This window comes from Cydia splendana, chromosome 3 (assembly GCF_910591565.1).
Source record: "Cydia splendana chromosome 3, ilCydSple1.2, whole genome shotgun sequence".
NCBI lineage: Eukaryota > Metazoa > Arthropoda > Insecta > Lepidoptera > Tortricidae > Cydia > Cydia splendana.
In genome coordinates this window covers 12,693,450-12,713,427 of record NC_085962.1, presented here as the reverse complement: position 1 = coordinate 12,713,427, position 19,978 = coordinate 12,693,450, and the positions used below count along the sequence as shown (strand labels likewise).

General features: G+C 34.7%; 1 protein-coding gene across 1 annotated transcript in view; it reads left to right on the top strand.

Annotated features, from left to right (window-relative positions):
* The window catches only part of LOC134806878 (uncharacterized), a 32,994-nt gene extending 23,786 nt beyond the window's left edge, over positions 1–9,208 (top strand). Inside the window, exons 4-7 of the mRNA XM_063780294.1 lie at positions 4,366–4,483; positions 8,006–8,172; positions 8,627–8,686; positions 9,090–9,208. Of these exons, the coding sequence (XP_063636364.1) occupies positions 4,366–4,483; positions 8,006–8,172; positions 8,627–8,686; positions 9,090–9,169 (425 nt within the window). The 3' untranslated portion in view covers positions 9,170–9,208. The remainder of the gene's footprint in view (positions 1–4,365; positions 4,484–8,005; positions 8,173–8,626; positions 8,687–9,089) is intronic.
* Positions 9,209–19,978: the final 10,770 nt, after the last annotated feature.

The window sequence follows — 19,978 nt, the reverse complement described above, 5'->3', positions numbered from 1 at the left end:
CTGTATATATAAATCAATATATTAATATTATTGTCCTACTCGTTCCCCAACTTATGGTCTTTGTCACATAGTTTAGTTTCATAGTCTCATAGTACGAATTACCATTTCGTAAATTTCGGCCCGGCCGAAAGGTTCGGCCGTTTTTTAGCCGAAACCGAAACTACGGCCGAAACTAGCCGAAACCGAAACCGAATCTTCGGTCGGACACTAAAAATAACTGAGCACACTAAATATTAGAAACTTTTTGGAACGCTAAGTAAGCAAGTCCAAATTAATCTAGGCTATGATCATAAAACGGCGAAGTAAAACTAAAGCATCAGGCTAAACTAATGGAATACAAATTGCATGACGATAAAATCCATCAATATTTAAAACCATCGACAATGAGGTAAAGCGAATGGAAACTCCCATACAAGATGTACCTAACAAAAATAGTGGGGATCCGTTTTATGATTTTTGTTACACCTTGTACTTATATGCATCATACAAACCGCTCTTTTTTTGAAAAGCATAGTTAAAATCCGACCAAGTGCGAGTCGGACTCGTGCACGAAGGGTTCCATACCATTACGCAAAAAATGGCAAAAGAATCACGTTTGTTGTATGGGAGCCCCACTTAAATATTTATATTCTGTTTTTAGTATTATTTTGTTGTTGTAGCGGCAACAGAAATACCTACATACAAATCACCTTTGAAAATTTCAACTGTCTAGCTATCACGGTTCATGAGATACAGCCTGGTGACAGACAGACGGATAGACGGACGGACAGTGGAGTCTTATTAGTAATAGGGTCACGTTTTTACCCATTGGGTACGGAATCCTAAAAACTTCTTAATTGTTAGCAGATTGTGAACACGTATACAGAAAAAGGGTATGGTACATTGTTCAGTTAGGTGGCAGGGTTAGGGTACAGAAAACCCATAAAAAAATAGTACATTATTGCAGAGGCTGGGAAAGGGCGATTCGTGGATGAGTTTCAATTTTCTGTGTTCGTAATCGCTTTCCTCTACAAAGCGGGAAGACACTGGGATTGACTATGAGCGAGCGTAGCGCACCGAAAACGTTAGCAGTGAATGTTTTATACTAATTTTACGGATCAACTCCCGTATTTTCACCTGTCATAGTAAGTGACTAAAATCAGTTTAGTATTTCTTTTCAATTATTACTTAAAATTATTGGATCCGAAGTAATAAACAGGAAAGCAAATAAATACGAGCAACGAGTTTATACCCCGTATCTTTGATATAGGTACTAATTTTTGTCTTGTTAAATTTAATTAAGTTCAAACAGTATAGTATACTTTAGTATAGTAACCTATAACTATAATTTACATGTTTGGTATACCTGTTAATGTAAGTTAGTTAATAAATAAATAAATGATGATAAATTACCGCGTGGTGTCAATTAGGCCTTATGCGGCGTTAAGAATGAGGCGTAGCTCCTGTCAGATAGGACGCTCCAACACCGAGCTGGCGAGATCAGCGGGCTCAGCACGGTTCCATTTTTATCGACTATCACTATGCGCGTCCCTTTCGCACTTACATACTTGTTAGAACGTGACAGGCATGGTGACAAGGGATAAAAACGCGACCGTGCTAAGCCGCCAGGAGTGACGTCCGCTGTGATGTACCTACTGGCGTGACTGGCACATGCATGCAACATGCCAAGGGTAACGCTACGTAGCGAACGAGACGCAACTGTCACTGTCTCACTAATATGGAGGAACCGGGTATTCCCGGTTCCGGTACTATGTTTGTATTGAAAACCAGTAACGGGAGCACTCCCTAGATCGTCCCCTTGTCTAGGCCGCCTGTACGCCCACAATCTAGAAAATAGCTATGCTATAGGTAGGTAATTACTCGGATGCGTCTGCAGGAATGCGATAAAATATTACGCTCTTCTAGATACTTAATTCTTCACACACCCATCATGTTATCCAATACAGTTTGCGTGATCATAGACCGTTGGATGTAGGTACCTAAAGGAAGCCTCGGTCGGAATACTGCGAGTTAATGACATCCATATCAAAGGGCATGCAATCTAAATTCAAATCAAAAATAAACTAATAATGCTGGTATTAATATGTTAATTTCATGCGTGAGAGTTTAGTCTGTCCATTTTATGATAATTATGTAGAGATAGCCCTATACCTACACTAATTTTATTTTTCCTATGGTAAAGCGAGGTAGTCTTAAAATCAAACCGTTAAAAATATTGAAAACTCACAATATATTTCTATATTTTTATTTATAATATATAGTCTGTTCGAGAAACGGAAAATGGTTAAAAATATAGATAATACTCCTAAAAATACGTGTGATACCTCATTAGATCCGTAATGATGTCTAGAAAAATGTATTCGAAGCGTGTATTAGCACACAAAAAATATCAAAAGTTATGAACAAAAAAAGGGGGGGAAAAGTAGATATTATATATTTCCCCAATATCTCGAAAAGTATTCATATTTAAGAAACAAAAATTAATATTATTAAAGAGGAGGATATTTCCAATAAAACATCCTATACTTGCAGAGCTGTATCTCCATTATTTATACTTTTTATTAAACGCTGAACACAGCCCTCCGTGCCTCATTTTCGGGAAACGCGCGCGGCGTGAAAAAGCGGTTACGTAACATTAAATATAGGTTTAAAAGTATTAAATACTTATTGAAAAATTTATAAAAATTATAGTGTATTTACATGTCAACAAAAGTACTAGTTGTAGAAATTTATCTTAAAATAATTTTTTCAACAAGTTAGGCAATTGTTAATTAACAAAATTTTCTCAAACTTCCTTCTTTATTGAAAACGAAAAAAAATGGTTTATGCGTCGTTGGACTAAAAGTAAATATGGCGATGTATAAAAATGTCTACATATAAAATAAAAATTGGTCCGAGTATTAGAAAGCCAATACTTCAAAATGTTTAAGTCTTATCAAGTCGGAATATAAAAATGACTACTTTCAAAGTATACAAATGTCTAAGTCTTATCAAGTCGGAATATAAAAATGACTACTTTCAAAGTATACAAATGTCTAAGTCTTATCAAGTCGGAATATAAAAATGACTACTTTCTTTACATAGGTCCAGGATTATAATAATACATATACGGAACAAATTCATCCCCTCGTAACATCTAGTTCTTAAATTAAAACGAATAATATTCAATAAATATGAACAAGCTAATAGATAAGCGATCAACAAACAAGCTGAATTCTAAACAGACAAACATTTATCTATAAATTATAAAAAAAAACTGAGAACATTTGAAAATATGTTTATTAATTATCTTTAACAAAACTACTAAACCAAATTGCTCTGCTTACACTTAAAATAAAAATATTTTATTCATTGTTTCTCCTCCAAAAGTGGACATTTTTATACATCGTCATATTTACTTTTAGTCTAGTGCCGCAACATATTTATATTTGGTCTAATGTACAGATGCACATTTTTATACTTCGTCGAAATTATATACGCACGAACTTATGCAAGTAGACATTTTTATACATCGCCATATTTACTTTTAGTCCAACGACGCATAAACCAAAAAAAATTATAAATAACTATCGTAAAATTTTGTCGCTTTCTAGAGCCCTTCTCATATAAATGCTTAATAAGATCACATTATAAAGTTTTAATAAAGTTAATACTTTGCTTAAAATAAGTTTTAGAATAACATCGAAATTTGACAAAAAACGAAAAATCAAGGTAAAATTGTAAAACTTAAAACAACATTATAAGCAAACTATTAATTGTTTTAGAACTTTTATAACGTCATCTTATAAAGAAGGAAGTTCGAGAAAATTTTGATAATTAACAATTGCCTAACTTGTTGAAAAAATAACTTTAAGATAAATTTCTATAAGTAGTACATTTGTTGACATGTTTTAAATACACCATAATTTTTTTTATATTTTTAATGAATATTTAATACCTTTAAAATCATATTTAATGTTACGTAATCGCTTTTTCACGCCGCGCGCGTTTCCCGAAAATGAGGCGCGGAGGGCTGTGTTCATCGTTTAATAAAAAGTATAAATAATGGAGATACAGCTCTGCAAGTATGGAATGTGTTATTGGAAATATCCTCCTCTTTAATAATATTAATTTTCGTTTCTTATATATGAATACTTTTTGAGATATTGGGGAAATAAAAGTTTCCCCCTATTTTTGTTCATAACTTTTGATATTTTTTGTGTGCTAATACACGCTTCGAATACATTTTTCTAGACATCATTATGAATCTAATGAGGTATCGCACGTATTTGTAGGAGTATTATCTCTATTTTTCACCGTTTTCCGTTTCTCGAACAGACTAATACTCATATCTCATATAATAAACCTACTATTATTTTGTTTTAGTGCCAGAAACACGCTTCGACATGATACAAGACAGGCTGGACGACGGGTACCTCAATATCATTTGTTCAGCTGAAGGAGTGTTTCCAAAGCCGGAGCTCCTAATCTTAGCAGGTAATCGGTAAGTACGATCTTTAGCCACGACCAAATTCATAATCAGTTACTGCAATAAGAATAAGCAAGCCTTCAGTTGTAGGTATTACCGTATTACTACATAATACTTTTGGCACAGAATAAGTAATTGTGGGCATTGCAGGGTGTGCAGCGTCATTCGGAGGCCGCTTCTAAATTAAAATGTCAAGGTTTCAGTCTTGCTATGATAGGAGTACAAACACTACAAACTAATTGACCATCGGTCACGCTGATTCGCGGGCAAAATTAACAATGAGTCGGGGGGAGTCGTGTCATGATTAGTGATGACCGATGAGCACTGATGCGCTTGAGATGCACTGTGATCCGTGCTAGCGGTTAACGATGTTTTGTTCTTACGAAATATAATCAGGAGTTATCTCATCGGGTATTTTATTTGCACTTATTGGTGTGTGTGAGAGATCCAGGGTCTGAAATAGAAATGAGATTAAAACCATATCAATTGTTGAAACACAATCGGCCTCCTGGTTATAAATTATCTGATTACCAAAACATACAATAGTTTAAAACCAATGTTTCATATTGTAACAAATATATGAATATGTACTTAGTGGTAGTAGAAAACCACTTATTTATATAATTCAATACCTATACAGAGGTACATATACTACAATACAAATACTAAACTAAACTTTTACAAGATTAAATCTAAAATAGATCCTTGAGGCATTGTACATTTACTGCTAGTTGGTTTGCAATGTTAATTTTGAGGAATTTATATGACAGCACACGTGAATCGTGTAGTACTCGTCTTACGTTGTGTAGCTTTACCCACCACCAGTCCCGTCAGAAGTAAGGCTGTGGTAATTTGGTGTGCGGGTCATGCACTGTTTTCAAAACAAAAGCTGTCTTTCCTGTATATATTATTTGGTTGATAAAATAAATAATCTGATTTTGGTACTTTTTTCATAGAATGGTTTGTCTGGACTGGACTCCTTCTATCACACATGTTAATATGTGATGAGTATTCCTATTCGATGATTATGATTATTGCTGAAAAATTCATGATGGACCACTCTTAATAAAGGGTTCCATAGTTTCATATGACAAAAACAAATCAACAATACTAAAATACTACTAATATTCATGTTTTATGTTTCTTTTTGTACAATAAAGTATTTTACTACTACTACTACTACTAAAAATCCGTACCAAGTAAAAGGGCGTATCGTATCTTCACGATACTTACGTCGTTATAATGATTCTTATTACGTCATTGAATCATATTAGATATACTGCCACGATAATGAGTTTCTTAAGAAAACTGTGTACGGTTTTTTGAAAAAATGTCGTTAATGTCTCAACTGACCATGGTCAAAATAATTTTCATTTAAAGGATTTTTTTTTAATTTTGTTTATGTGCACGTCCGGTGCAAAAGTTGGAGGGGAGAGGACTTTGTTTTGGACTTTCGAAGCGATTATTTTCAAAACTCGCTGTATGCTTAACAGTGCCTTAGTAACCTCAACATGCATTGCCTTGCAATGTGAACATCGAATGTCACAGAAGATCTCAATTTAATTATGCGAGCACCGAGATTTCCATCTTTACTAGGTACATTAATTATAATAGTTCGTAGAAACCCGTTGGAATTTAACTTCTCTCGTGCTCCATTTAACAAAAGGTTACTAAACTTATTACGTAACATTTAGAAGTTATGTAAGTAAATTTTGTTTCTAGGTATTAAGTTTGTATGCACTAATAAATATATGTAAGTAAATTGTAAATGGATATTGAGAAGATGAATATAAGTGGATGGTGATATTATAAAAGAACACATAAAAATATAAAAATACAAAACCTAATTAGTCCTCGACAATGAAAAAGGACGTAGTTTCAATTTTAATATTTATATCTATGTATGACCATTTATTTAAGCTGTAACGAGGTAAAAGGATATTGGTTTTAATTCACGTAAACATTACTTGCCGATTAACGTCGTTGTAAAATGTAGTCGATCTAAACAATGTAAGAAACAGATCAATTCGATTTGTTACAACGGTCGACTCTCCAAGTGTATCTTTGTTTCTGTGTCGCATCGCATCCCATTCTCGCGTTTGTCTTTATGGTTACTATATAAGTGTTGGTATTATTAAATTACTGTACATGATTCAACAACAGGGAATCCGATTCGCATAATCGATTCAAACAGTACGCGAGGGCAACAAACTTCCAAATCGCTGTCGAATAACGTAGAACACTCACTTGGACGTTCCTTATAGTGGAAACATAAGGGAATGGATTCGAGCCGTTTATAGCAATGACAAAAAGCGAATATAGGATCTAATATAATATGATTTCTAGCTAAGATGAAAACATACATAAAAACATACAAGAATAAAAAAAGTAGTGACACGACTCACTGGCCAGAGTTTTAATGTGTCACAAACGTGATTCTAACGTTTTATTTATTCAAATACACAAATAAAAAAATATATCAACGAATGTCAGGTTTGTAACAATGTAATAAAATTTTACAAGTCGATTGTAACCTACCTTTATAAACTTTACGTACTTAATACAATTACTTAAATATGTTTTTAAGAATGACTTTTTTGGCAGAAACTTATTTGTGACACGACTTGATCGCCAGAGTCAATTATTTCCTAAAAATATTTTTTGCCGGTTTAGTTTATAAAAAAATCCGATTGGGATTATATCCTAAATTCATTCTCGTGACTGACTCGATAGCCTCGTAAGTGATTCATGGAAATCGATAAAGTACTATGACCTCGCCTCGTCTGATATATGATTTTATCACATTAAACAACACAATCTCACGGACAATATAAGATATAGGCACTTTTTACGGTACAGCGGTTTCAGTCAAACTAAGTGTCCATAAATTCCAAACTCAGTTTAGGCTAAATAATTCGGATTCCCAACGAAAGTTAGTCGAACCTGCGTACCGCGGATGCCGGGCGCGCCAGATTTCCTACCATTGGCATTTTCCCGAACCCGGCCAAAGGGACCAAAAGGGATACAAATTTAATATCTTTGGGCTATTATAATGTTACAAGAGGATTAAATTTTCTTGCTAGTGTCCATCTTATGCGATCGGGTATTTAGGTATTGGCATATTACATACCTAGGCAGCGTTCGGCTAATTTTATTGATTTGGAATGACATTCAGGAGAAATTCGAAGGTGACTGTCAGCCTCTAAAAGTGTTCTTATACTCTTTCATTGTCATTGCTTTCCAAAAAATACCATTCTACTACTTTGGAAAGGTACTGAATGAGTTAGTGTTACAGAAATTACATTCTGCATAAAACATAAGTAAATTAACATTATGACTAGTTTCATGCTTCTAGTTTACCTATGTATTTTCAACACAATCATATGAAAAATAATGTAATTAAAAAAAATCTACGTAGACTTTACAGTTATTTAAACCAATAAATATAAACTTCGACAAAAACATTGCATCGTAGTTTCAGTCATCCTTGTATTAGTTGATATTGAACACTTATTTATTAGACATGTAACTTCGCAGGCCTTTGAACGCGAAGACCACCATCAAGCTGCTGGAAGGCCGGTATACTGCACTCACCAGCGCCCTGGTTAGGGTCGACGCTTTGCCCCCGACTGTGGAGATTCTCTGCGATATGCAAGTGCCGCTCGCCAACTACTTTAGCAGGAAAAGGGATATATTTTATAGAGGTGACGTAAATTTTCAATATACATATTATATATAATTCAGCCTATATACGTCCCACTGCTGGGCACAGGCCTCCTCTCATGCGCGAGAAGGCTTGGGCTATAAATTTTCAAACTCCGCTAAAATTAATTAAAAATAAAATTAGTATTGCGTACCTAATAATAGCCGTAACGTCGATATCGATTAAATAATAAAATTAAAATTTTAAAACAAAAGAATTTGATTAGACCTCATCTTTAGTACTAGTCGAGATCAAATACCGGCGGCGGTCGTAACATGCAGTTGCTGGACACATCACAGATCGCTTACTCGTATAATAATGTGTGTAGATAAAGCAGTGTATGCAGCTGTACATAATTAGATATTAATGATTGATATTTTTAATCCACACTCTTATTTTAATGCCTTTCATTATGTAGCAATCACATATAATTATTCCTTCTATTGTTTTTATAGATCCACCTGTTACGCCTCCTGAATCACCAAATTCAATGCACACGTCTGCACCAGATAGTGGTAAGTTTAGTATTCTCGATAAATTCTCGAAAATTCTCGATAAATCTATAAAACATATTCAACATCAATACCTCAGTTATTGTAGTATTTATAAGTGCATATTGTATTAATTTCTTACACGAACTACTATGTAGACTCGTAAACGTAGTGGACTGTGTTAGTGACCATTCATATTGGCATATTTTTAAGAATTTAGCGTGGTGAAATATAAAGATGGAGAGTGAAAGGGTGAGGGGACAGGGAGGGGGTAGAAGAGTCTTCGAATCGAGATGAAAAAGCATTATAGAGACGAGCACTTGCCTTTCTTGTCACTACAATCTTAGTAACTTCAGTCCTAATGCGAAGCAAATAGGTTCTACACTTTTCTTGATGACTGCTAAAACTTATTCTTTTATTGTTTCAGGCATTAATGTTGCTCCACAATGGACTGTCGTCATGGTCTCACTAATATATGTGCATTTTATAACAATACCAAATTCATGATGTATTTGCTACAAATAATAAAGCCTATTAGAAAATAAGTCTGTAACATATTAGCTGTAGATAAGAAGCAAGCTTAAGCAAGATTAATGATGATGACGATATTTAAAATTCTTATAAAGGTTGTATATATTTGTAGTTAAATCTATTTAGACAAGATAATTTCATAAGAATATTTTGTAAATATGCCAAAGATTCTTGTTTGATAGGAGGCAAGACAGAAATAATTTATCCAAAGATATCAGAGTCACTTTGCAACCCTTTTAAATTACTTATGTTATTTCTACTCATACTGTACATAAAACAGTTTTCAAATATTTTCAATCACAGTTAGTAATAAGTTTCATATCATTGACATTTCCGTCTAAAAAATAACACCACGAAGAGCAATCGAAGAAAATGAAGAGTTTACGAATAAAGAGATGTAAATTTAGAAAATATACGTTTCATTATATTATTTTTACCATGGATTTCTGATACGTTGCGATTCGAACCGTCGATAATAATATTAATGTCATAAATTACTTAAAACATTTGAATTTGCAGTAGATATAAATAGTAGCGTAAGGTGCAGGGGGGCAATTTTGACTGCGGGGAATTTCAACTAATCGAAATATCTTCCATGTTTTACATTATTAATTAACTAGAGTGCCATATTATATGTCCAGAAAGCGAAGAAGATGTTGGTGGTGTTAGATGTTTTTCGCTATCTGGACATAAATGGGCACAGTAATTAATAATGTAAAACATGGGAGATATTTCGATTATTTGAAATTTACCGCAGTCGAAATTGCCTCCCTGCACCTTATGAGATTATCCTTCTTTAATAGCCCTCTAAAATTAGATATGTCTCTGCATACATGAAGGGGGAAAGTGGCACGAAGGAGCTAGGTTTTGAAAGAGAGGTTTGCATTATTTCGGTAGTTTTGGAGCGTGTTCATATGAGTGAAATGTTTGTGGGACACGGGAAATTAGTGTAGTAAGAACACAAAAATTATAGTTCGTTCACGAACTATTGATATAATGCAATCGGCTATTTTAAAACCTGGCTCTTTCATGACCACTCTTTTGGTTTGACTTATTCCCGAATGAATCAAGCTAATTAATAATTATTATATCAAGATAAATTAACGCATTCACTCCCAACGTTTTCGTAGTTAATCCCAGCATTTTTCCGCTTTGTAAACGAAGCGACTACGAACAGATAACTAAAGATCCTTTATCATTCCGAACCTGTCAATCTGGCAATTTATCGTCGCCCAATTTTACGGTATTTATGAACGCAATAAAATAAGCTACTTACTTATAAAAATAAATGTAACTTCAGTATTACGAACTATTTCAGAACATTCCGAATGAAATTTAATTAAGTACTTCGCTCTAGTCGGAATCGTGAATAAAACTATTTCTTTAAGAATTCGTTTCATTTCGCATCCATTCCTTTAAAAGCAGTAAATTAAGCCAGGATTTGTAATAAATTAACAAAACGGACTGTATTCAAGTATGCAGTTGGTGGATATTTCTTATTTGATTAAAGTACTATATTGTAGTAACTACAGGTACCTAATATATATTTTTTTCAATTCAAACTAAATAACAGCTTTCAAATTATTTTACCCAGCATTTCGTCTTTCTTATATGGTCTAAAAAGTAATGAAATGGAAATGATACATGTTAGATTATCAATTCCCATACCATACCGCACACCTATAATCTATATCCACACCATACCAAGCCACTCTTAACTTGTTAAAAAACCGGGCAAGTGCGAGTCGGACTCGCGCACGAAGGGTTCCGTACCATAATGCAAAAAAAAAAACAAAAAAAAAACAAAAAAAAAAAAACGGTCACCCATCCAAATACTGACCACTCCCGACGTTGCTTAACTTTGGTCAAAAATCACGTTTGTTGTATGGGAGCCCCATTTAAATCTTTATTTTATTCTGTTTTTAGTATTTGTTGTTATAGCGGCAACAGAAATACATCATCTGTGAAAATTTCAACTGTCTAGCTATCACGGTTCGTGAGATACAGCCTGGTGACAGACGGACGGACGGACGGACGGACGGACGGACGGACGGACGGACGGACGGACGGACGGACGGACGGACGGACGGACGGACGGACGGACGGACAGCGAAGTCTTAGTAATAGGGTCCCGTTTTACCCTTTGGGTACGGAACCCTAAAAATGAAACAAAACGTACCAAAGCTTATCCCAGGTACACCAACCAATCTACCGTCGCCGCTCAGGGTGGTTCCACTTATCCAATTTCTTTGTCCAATGTGTATTGCGTCTCACATTTTGCTTTAACGAGAGAGTGAGACGCACTGACATTGGACAGGTGGAATACCACCCTTAAAAGATTGGATAGAACACAGGACGTTAGTTTAAAAAATGGCCGTCTATGTGGACAAAAGCTTTCATGCGGGCGTGCGTTCTGGTCGGAACATTTTTATTTGGGGGCATTTTTGAATATATCGCTTATAGTAAAACGGTACCAATAAGACACATACAGTATCTGTATTGTGTATAATAATTATGTTATAATGCGAAGTCAATGTGAGCTGACCGCATCCAAGTAGTTAATACCTAGTTGACTTTGCTGGTTTAAGAAGGTGGCATAATTTTTAGTAGGTAAGTTAACAATTTGTCGCGGTCCAAACTTTATACAGTTATATTTATAGGAACTATTAGAAATAGGTTTCGGTCACATTCAGCCAACGATGCTAGGTGAAAAAAATTTTTTGTTCATATTGTTTTTCAATCTAGTTTTATTAAAAAATGTTGTTTGGTAACAATAATAAATAAGCTCAATTAACTCGCGCATCGATTATTCCGTACGAACTTTCAATGGGGCGAATTTCATTTTTGTCTACATTGTAATTTCTCTTAAAAATACAATTTCCACAAAAAAAAGGATCAAAACGTGATAGTTAAACTAGCGTTTTTTGTGGCTATTAAAAATTAATTATTTAGATATTATAACTTTTTTAAATTAGAAGGTTTTAACATGCCTATAAGGATCAAGTAAGAAATTTTATCTCCGTTTATTTTGTGATGTCCACCACCGAAAAGACGCATAACCTTAACTCATACTTACCTACAAAGTTTTTTATCCAAAAGTACTTAATTCTTATAAAAAGCAGCACATCTCAAGCATAAACGCTCTTAAAGCAAAAATAGAGATTAGAATATAAATCCAACCAGGGACTGGAAGTGCATTTCCTTCAGGAAAGAACTCCAGGGTGTTTCTTCTTATACATTCATTTAAAACAAATTAATGCATCCGACATTGCAGACATTTCCAACGGCAATGAGGAAACGTTCTAGATTTAAATTTTTATAATAGGAAGAAGCCCTCTGGCGGTTGGAAATGAGCTATTAATAAAAAATACATAAGTAGACTCACCGCAGCTCGGTATAAAAGCTATTCGTCACGTAGCGATTTTAATTTTTAAACCACCATTCACTTTCATTAACTTTATTGAACATGATAATATCATGTTATGTTATGTGTGTGTGTGTATGTTAGTACACACACACACAATCGCAACTTACCTCATTATAATTATTTTAGTCAGATAAAAAACATTTCACTAAGTATTTATATAAAAACAGACAAGGCTCTAAAAACGGGTAGCGGTAGCCGGCAGCAGACCGTAACATTCGAATTTTAACTATTTGAAATATTACCGACCTGCATGAGATTATTACTGTTTACCATTGGGAAATATAGGCACGGCCACATGAAACTGAAAAGAGAGTCTTTTTAAAATAATTCGGATCATCTAGCGTCCCGGTTGTCCCGCCGAAGTAAAATACGCGTCTCGTGGGAAATTTATTTGCGGCCGTCGTCCTAAGCTGTTATAATGTGCCTTCGATGTCCCAGACTTAGTTATTGGGAAACGGCATATCTTTTACAACTACCCTCGGGTTTTTGGAGCGAATCGAGATAAGTTACGCAAAAATGGAAAAATAAATATTTACCACATTTTCTTTGCGATTAGGTACCTAATACCTTTCATTTCTCATACTCTGAAAGTAGGTTGTTGTTGTTCTAAAAAGTGTGCAGGAAATGAAACGTTTCTAAGTAGGTACCTACTTATTTTTTTAACGATAAGCAATTAAAATTTTGGTTTTAACTGGATAAGTTGCATAATTTTCATTTTGATAAAATTAACTCCCCATTCCATAAATAACGATATTTATACGTCAATAATTGTTAAATAATTGATAGTACCCTCAAGAAATACTATTGAAGTTTATACCTGTACTTAGCCGTGTTTTTAAGTGCACGTGTTTTACTTTCCTCGTATTCGAAACTTATGCATTAGCTAAGAATCTACACTATGTATTTTGTGCTTCCATTGATTGAGGCTCACATAGTAAATTAAAGTGTTCCGTAACTTATATTTACCTTCTTACTTCCTAAAAATTGGGTACCTATATTAGGATAACAAAGTATTTCTGTAATCGAGATACTATTAATTAATTTAACCCTTCGCTAGCAGCTGGCGCCTGGAATGCGTTATTTCCACAAGTTTCTTTCCAAGTTACAAAACAACCCTTATTGACAAGGGGAAATTAAAAGGCAAAATTAATGACCAGTCTGTTAGCAGACTTGTATTTTAATACTAAATTGGTTTTCCTAATTTATGTAGGTCTACACGACGTGTGAGAATCCAAGACAAGTAGAATAACACTCACGCTATTTATCGCTGAATGTCGTTGTTGTTATAGTGTGAATCAAGCGATCTGAGCTAGTTTACTCAAAGAGTCTCAAGAATACAATACCATTGAGTGGTAAACCACAAATTAGGATAATCCCCTCGTAGTAAAAGCAGATTATAACCGCCTTGAAATGTTAGTATAGATTAACGACTCTATTTCTTTAAACAATAGACTACAAAATACACTAACTAAATAATGGCTAACCCGACTTTTTTTGCATTTAACAACCATCGACACCTGTCGTGGCTAAGATGCATGTGACTTTCCAAAAGATTGAATATGATATTATCTTTTTAGACCATTTTAACCCCCATTCAACAAGAAATAAGGTTTAGAATTCAATATACATGCAATGTACTTCTAACTTATTTTGTAAGTAAATTGGTTGGCGCCTACGAGAACAAAAGCAGATAATAGGATTGTAATAGAACAATGCCATTGTTAGTACAGGTAAGTGAACAAGCTCAGTTGAAAGAATTTTATCTATACGCTAGCTATTGTTTGAAATAGTAATCACAGATTTCAAATATATATCTTTAATTTATCTAAAATTTACCTAAGCCGAAGTTACGAGGTATGAGTAGTTAATCTGGAGCGAAACACACGTATGATTCACAGCGTGCATTTCAGTGTTCTGCCGTCCTCTAAATCAGAACAAATTGAGATATACGGCTCTGTCACTGGTAACTAACTGCCTAACTTAGAAGGACACGGATGATAACTCGCGCTTATGATAGAATTTAATTTAATGCAACAAAGTTGTTTGCGATCTAGTGGTTGGCAAAAGTTAAGTACAATACTTGAAAAGGAGTTGGTAGAAAGTCCCGGAAAGAAGAGTAAAAGAATAATTAGGCATAAAGTAAGAAAGTTAATAATAAAGTTTGATATTTTTTTTAATATCGAACCAAGTTTTTAGTATTCTTGCTGAGCAGTGTTGCTAAGTAAGTGAAAATGGACAATGACGTCATTAACAAAAGATTTAAATCGTGGGAGAAGTGTTTGTAGAGTAAATACGAAATTAAGATAGTGTTGTGTTGTATAATATGTTCTTCAAATTTTAAAACATGCAAGTATCAAAAATCCAGGCATTAACATTGATTCTGCACTGCAATGCTACAACAGTAAAGGTGACAGTCCATTTCCAACGCCAGCTGCACTACTTACCGTGCAAATTGACAAGTTGACGAGTTCGGCCTGCTGCAGTAGTGTCGGAGCAGTAGTGCAGCTGCGGTCAGAAATGGAATGTTACCTTAATGCTGCAGACTGCACTGCTGCAGGATAAGTCAAATTTAATGTCTTGTTGAAATGACATTTTTGACATTGCTGACTGTGAAACTTACGTAGGGTAACTAAATAAGAAATTAAATAGATCATAGTGAGGGAGAACCACTAATGGCTCAACTGAATCGTTGTTAATTGATACGTATTAATCGGCCCCTTTCGTCCACTTTTAATGTGTTTCGTGTGTTCAGATCAAAAAGCTTTTGCCCTTTCTCTTTACATTGTCTATTAGATTGAAATTATTTTAGTGGATAGTTCTGTTTAATGTTTCAAAATACAACACGTCGAGTTAGGACGCACTAACAAGTGGACAGCATTAATATATTTTAATAAAGCAAAATGAATGATTGGTTTTATTGAAATTCGATCTAATCTATGAAATTAAATAATATACAGGGTGTCCCTAGCCATTGGACAAAGCCGAAATGTACATATGCATTAGGATATTTAAAACCAGTATACAAAGTATCATAACAATCGGTGTGGCGGTTACGAAGAAATTAACAAATTACGATTTTTTTACTTTGGAGCAACCTGTATGTGTTAGTAGCTCCTGAGGTAATAAATAGTATGAAACCTTCTTCGACCGTTTTGATTATCTTTTTTATTTATGACATTAATAAGATTCTGACTTTTGACAAATGTCATCATTGCTGCACATTTTCAAACAAATTGTCAAAAGCACTGCCGATGATTAATACAGTGTTTCTTTTTGTTGTGGATTATTGGAAATAACTTTTGTTTGATAATTTTTTTTTTATATTTTGTTCTAATTAAAAAAATATTGCCGTTAGGGCATTTCATAGAAGTAACCCTACGTGGGATTTCAGGGTTTGTCCAATGGCAAAAAAAAAAAATTATACCAAAAAAATGGATTATGATAACTACCCAGTAATAATTATTATGATAATAATGAAGTCATCAATGAAGTTAAAGTTAAAATAAAAAAAAAACTTAAATGAGAGTGACTTTAATGAGTTATAAGTACGAGAACAGAGTCGTGGGCGGTGATATTGTTAAAGAAAACCATTTAACGAAAATTTTGGAATAATTGGAGTTGGCTGTCATTGGCGCATTCCTTTCGCTCTGACTTGTCCGTACATGTATTAGAGCGCGAATGATAGCTAATTAGCTAATCATATCAATTGATATGATTTCAATATTATTCATACAGTGTGTTACCAGGACTTCGTTAACTTTCTAACAAAATTTTAATTGCTCGCAATGTACAGCACAGTAAATTGACAAGTATTATAAGTGCTAATGACAACTCTTCATACTTTGGTTATTACGAAGTTTATTTCAAGATGCACTTAAGATAACTACACCAAATTAAAGCCACTCTGGTCTCATTCATAAAGACTTTACTACCAACTAAATTAAACTTAAATACAAACCCTACATTTTAATAAAATAATTAACCCCACATAATACGAGTATTTGACGTTGGTTTGGTACCTGTCTGAAGTGCTCGAGAATCCTTTCCTCAACTTGCACTGGTATGATCCCGTGCATGGCCCTTTCAGGCTGACCAGGGGCGATTGGCCTATTCTCACGAACTCGCTGAAAAGCCGCTGTTATCAATCGAGCATTGTGTGGATGTCGTCAATTTGAGAAGTGTTTCCTACAAAGCCTTAAGCCTTGAGCTGCAGTTCCACGTGTATCAAGAACTTTCGAGCATTGTAACCCATTTTAAAGAAAAGCTAATACCAGTTTTTCTGATATTTTTTGGTTTGTTTTGACAACCCTACGTGTTGACGACTTTTGAAACTGTCAAAAGTTGACAAAAATCTCTTTAATTAATTTAAAACCTCCATACATGAACCCAATGATAAGGACGCCAATAGTTTTACGATAGTTGTCTCAGTTTTTTACCCTCGTACCACGACATGCCTTGTACCACATGCGTTAGCGATATGAGTAACGACAATTACGCAGTACACCCACTACATTGCGTGTGCGAATTTTGGAAATTTAATTGAGCAGTTAATTTACATAATTATGATTTGCTAATACACGCAAACAACAGCTAATGGATCATATTATTACCAGTTTTAATAAAAGCCCGCAGGCCGGTAGCACACTGTATATCGGTTTGATGTCGGGTGAACGTTCGAATTGGCCTGACCGTCATTGTAGAAAATGTATAATATATTTATAATACTACATATTTGTTAAGCATTCATGAGTTTCGGAATAATTGTCCCTCGTGGCTATTTATTTTCATATTGACATTTGCAAAATTTATAGCCTGATGTTGAAAATGATTTTAAAGGTATTTTTTGTAAAAAGCGCTGTGGTTTCACCCGCTATATAGGTGTGATATTAAAAATTATTATTATAGTCATAATATAGATATAATAATTCCTAAATACCGTTGGGCAGATAGAGTGGAGGCAGATCTCCGTGAGCTCGGCGTCGGTGAAAGCTGGCGGGATACCGCTCTGGACCGATCAAAGTGGCGTGCTCTTGTGTTGGAGGCCAAGACTCATTTTGGGTCACCGCGCCAACCAACAACCAAGTAAGTAAGTAAGAATAACTATAATACGTCTAGATTAGATTTAATGCAGTGGAATAAAGATTTTTTAATCATATCTTATTGGCTCGTTGTTCCCTCCGCTACTCTACTATTGATGCTGACTGTTCCTGTACAGTCACCTGCAATAATATGTTACACAACGAAGACCGCAAAAATATCTGACACGATCTTATTTGTAGAGCCATAAGAGCGTGTCACATATTTTTGCGGCCTTCGAAGAGTAACATATTATTGCAGGTTGTACCTGTCTGTAGACACCTCTTTATGCAGAGTTAGCTCTGTTTTAGTAAAAAGTACTAGGTTTATCTATAACATTATATTTTATACACGTGAATAACGCCGGGTGAACAAAATCAACATCACGGACAGTGACTAAAACGCAACGACAAATATGAAACATGTTTGCGTTCAGCGTATCTATACAATAAATATAACAAAACAACCTCAATCAATAAACATGAATGTGCTTTTTGGGAACTTTTCGCCACATCCCTGCAAAAATACGGGGATAAAATATTTCTGTACGGTCAGCAGCGATGTCACCTGTGTAAGGTTATTAGTTACCAGTTATTGATGTGTTTTTCTGTCCACACTTTGCCAACACCCATAACTTTTGGCAAGGCTATATCCACATGTATTTGTACAATTATAGTAAGTAAAGTAAAGAAGCATACTGCTACCAGAAGGGAATGTCATAGAGTGTGGACAGTAGCGACTATATTTTAATATTTCAGGCAATTTATTATTTTAAACCGGCATTCAAATTGAATGAAAAATAATTTTGATTCTAATATTTTTTATTTTTGGCAATTTTGAGTTTTAATGATACGATTTCTGAGAATTTGAGGGATCTTATATTATTCACCTCGACTCGGTATCGGCTCGGTCGGTCGCTATCGGCTGAACAGCGAAAACTAAGTAAAAGCGAAATGAAAAGAAAACATACTCACATAAATGGTGTAGCGCACATTATGTCGGCTGTACACACTCGTTGAGAGCCTCTCGCTAAGAGTCTCGGCACCGCTCCAATCCAATCGGAGAAGCGCGAGACGAGACGAGTAAGATCGAGACGAGAAGGGAGCAGTACCTAGACACTCGTTCTCGGCCTGTCTTGGGGTGTCTCGACGAGTGTGTACAGCCGGCATTACAAGTAGGTACGAAACTAAAACGATTTTCGTACTAGTATAGCGTGTTTACGTCGGCATTATGAATTATGATACATGTAGACTCGTCGTAGGTGTTCAGTTCATCTAACTACCTCGAGCTCTGTTCAAAGTGTATAGTCTTAGTAAAAAAAGGTTATCTCCTTTTATTATATACAGGGATAAAATAGAGAAATATTTATTTGCTAAAGCCTCGTATTATTAGCTACTTATGTACCATACAACCAAACAGAACTCTCCTTTTATATCCTTGCAAACAAAAGGCAAAGCAGATAAATATAAAGTTACATTATATGCCGCAAGCATTATATTCTAAGAAAACACAAAGAACCGTACATTTTCCCCGTCAAAAACTCTTATAATAGAATTGTGTTCTATTTTGCGGGCTTCTCTAATGCACCGTCCGAATAAGGCTAATGCATTCTCTTGGACCCGTCTGCGTTTTGCCAAATTTTGTGGGAAGAAATATTTTAGGTATCCATTAGGTATACTCTGGGTTTGTTTTGTTATCTGATTCTTTATTTTGTTCTACTTTTTGGGTTTTATGCAGCGAATTAAGTAGAAAATGTGACGTGAATGAGTAGATAATATTGTGACACGGAGCACATGGACCCTTTAGGCATGGAGCGCCACATATAAGATGTTATTATTCAGTTATTATTTTTGAATAAGTATTCAATGTTACGCGCTGAAATAAAGAAACACTGTGCACACATTTGTGCTACAAAATAATTTTGCACAAACAACATTGACCAGTGGTCAAGAAGATACTCTCGTAAGAATCAAATTCATTATTCAAATAACTGCTGTCGTTTGGAGCTGCCATTATGGAGCTTGTACGAAAAACTCGAACATATTTTGTTGGGATTTCTTCTAAGTAGGTATATTTACAATTTTTGCGCAAGGACGTGTGATGGAAGGAGTTATCCATATGATAAACAGAAAAGTGACTATATTACTCTATCCGTCTGTCTATAAGCGTGCTGTGTCTCATAACATAACATAGACACAAAAGGTGTCATTTGCCCAGGAGGTGTATTTATTTTGCAGCTACGACAGAAAAATAAATTAAAATTGTATAGAACGGTGATCCTT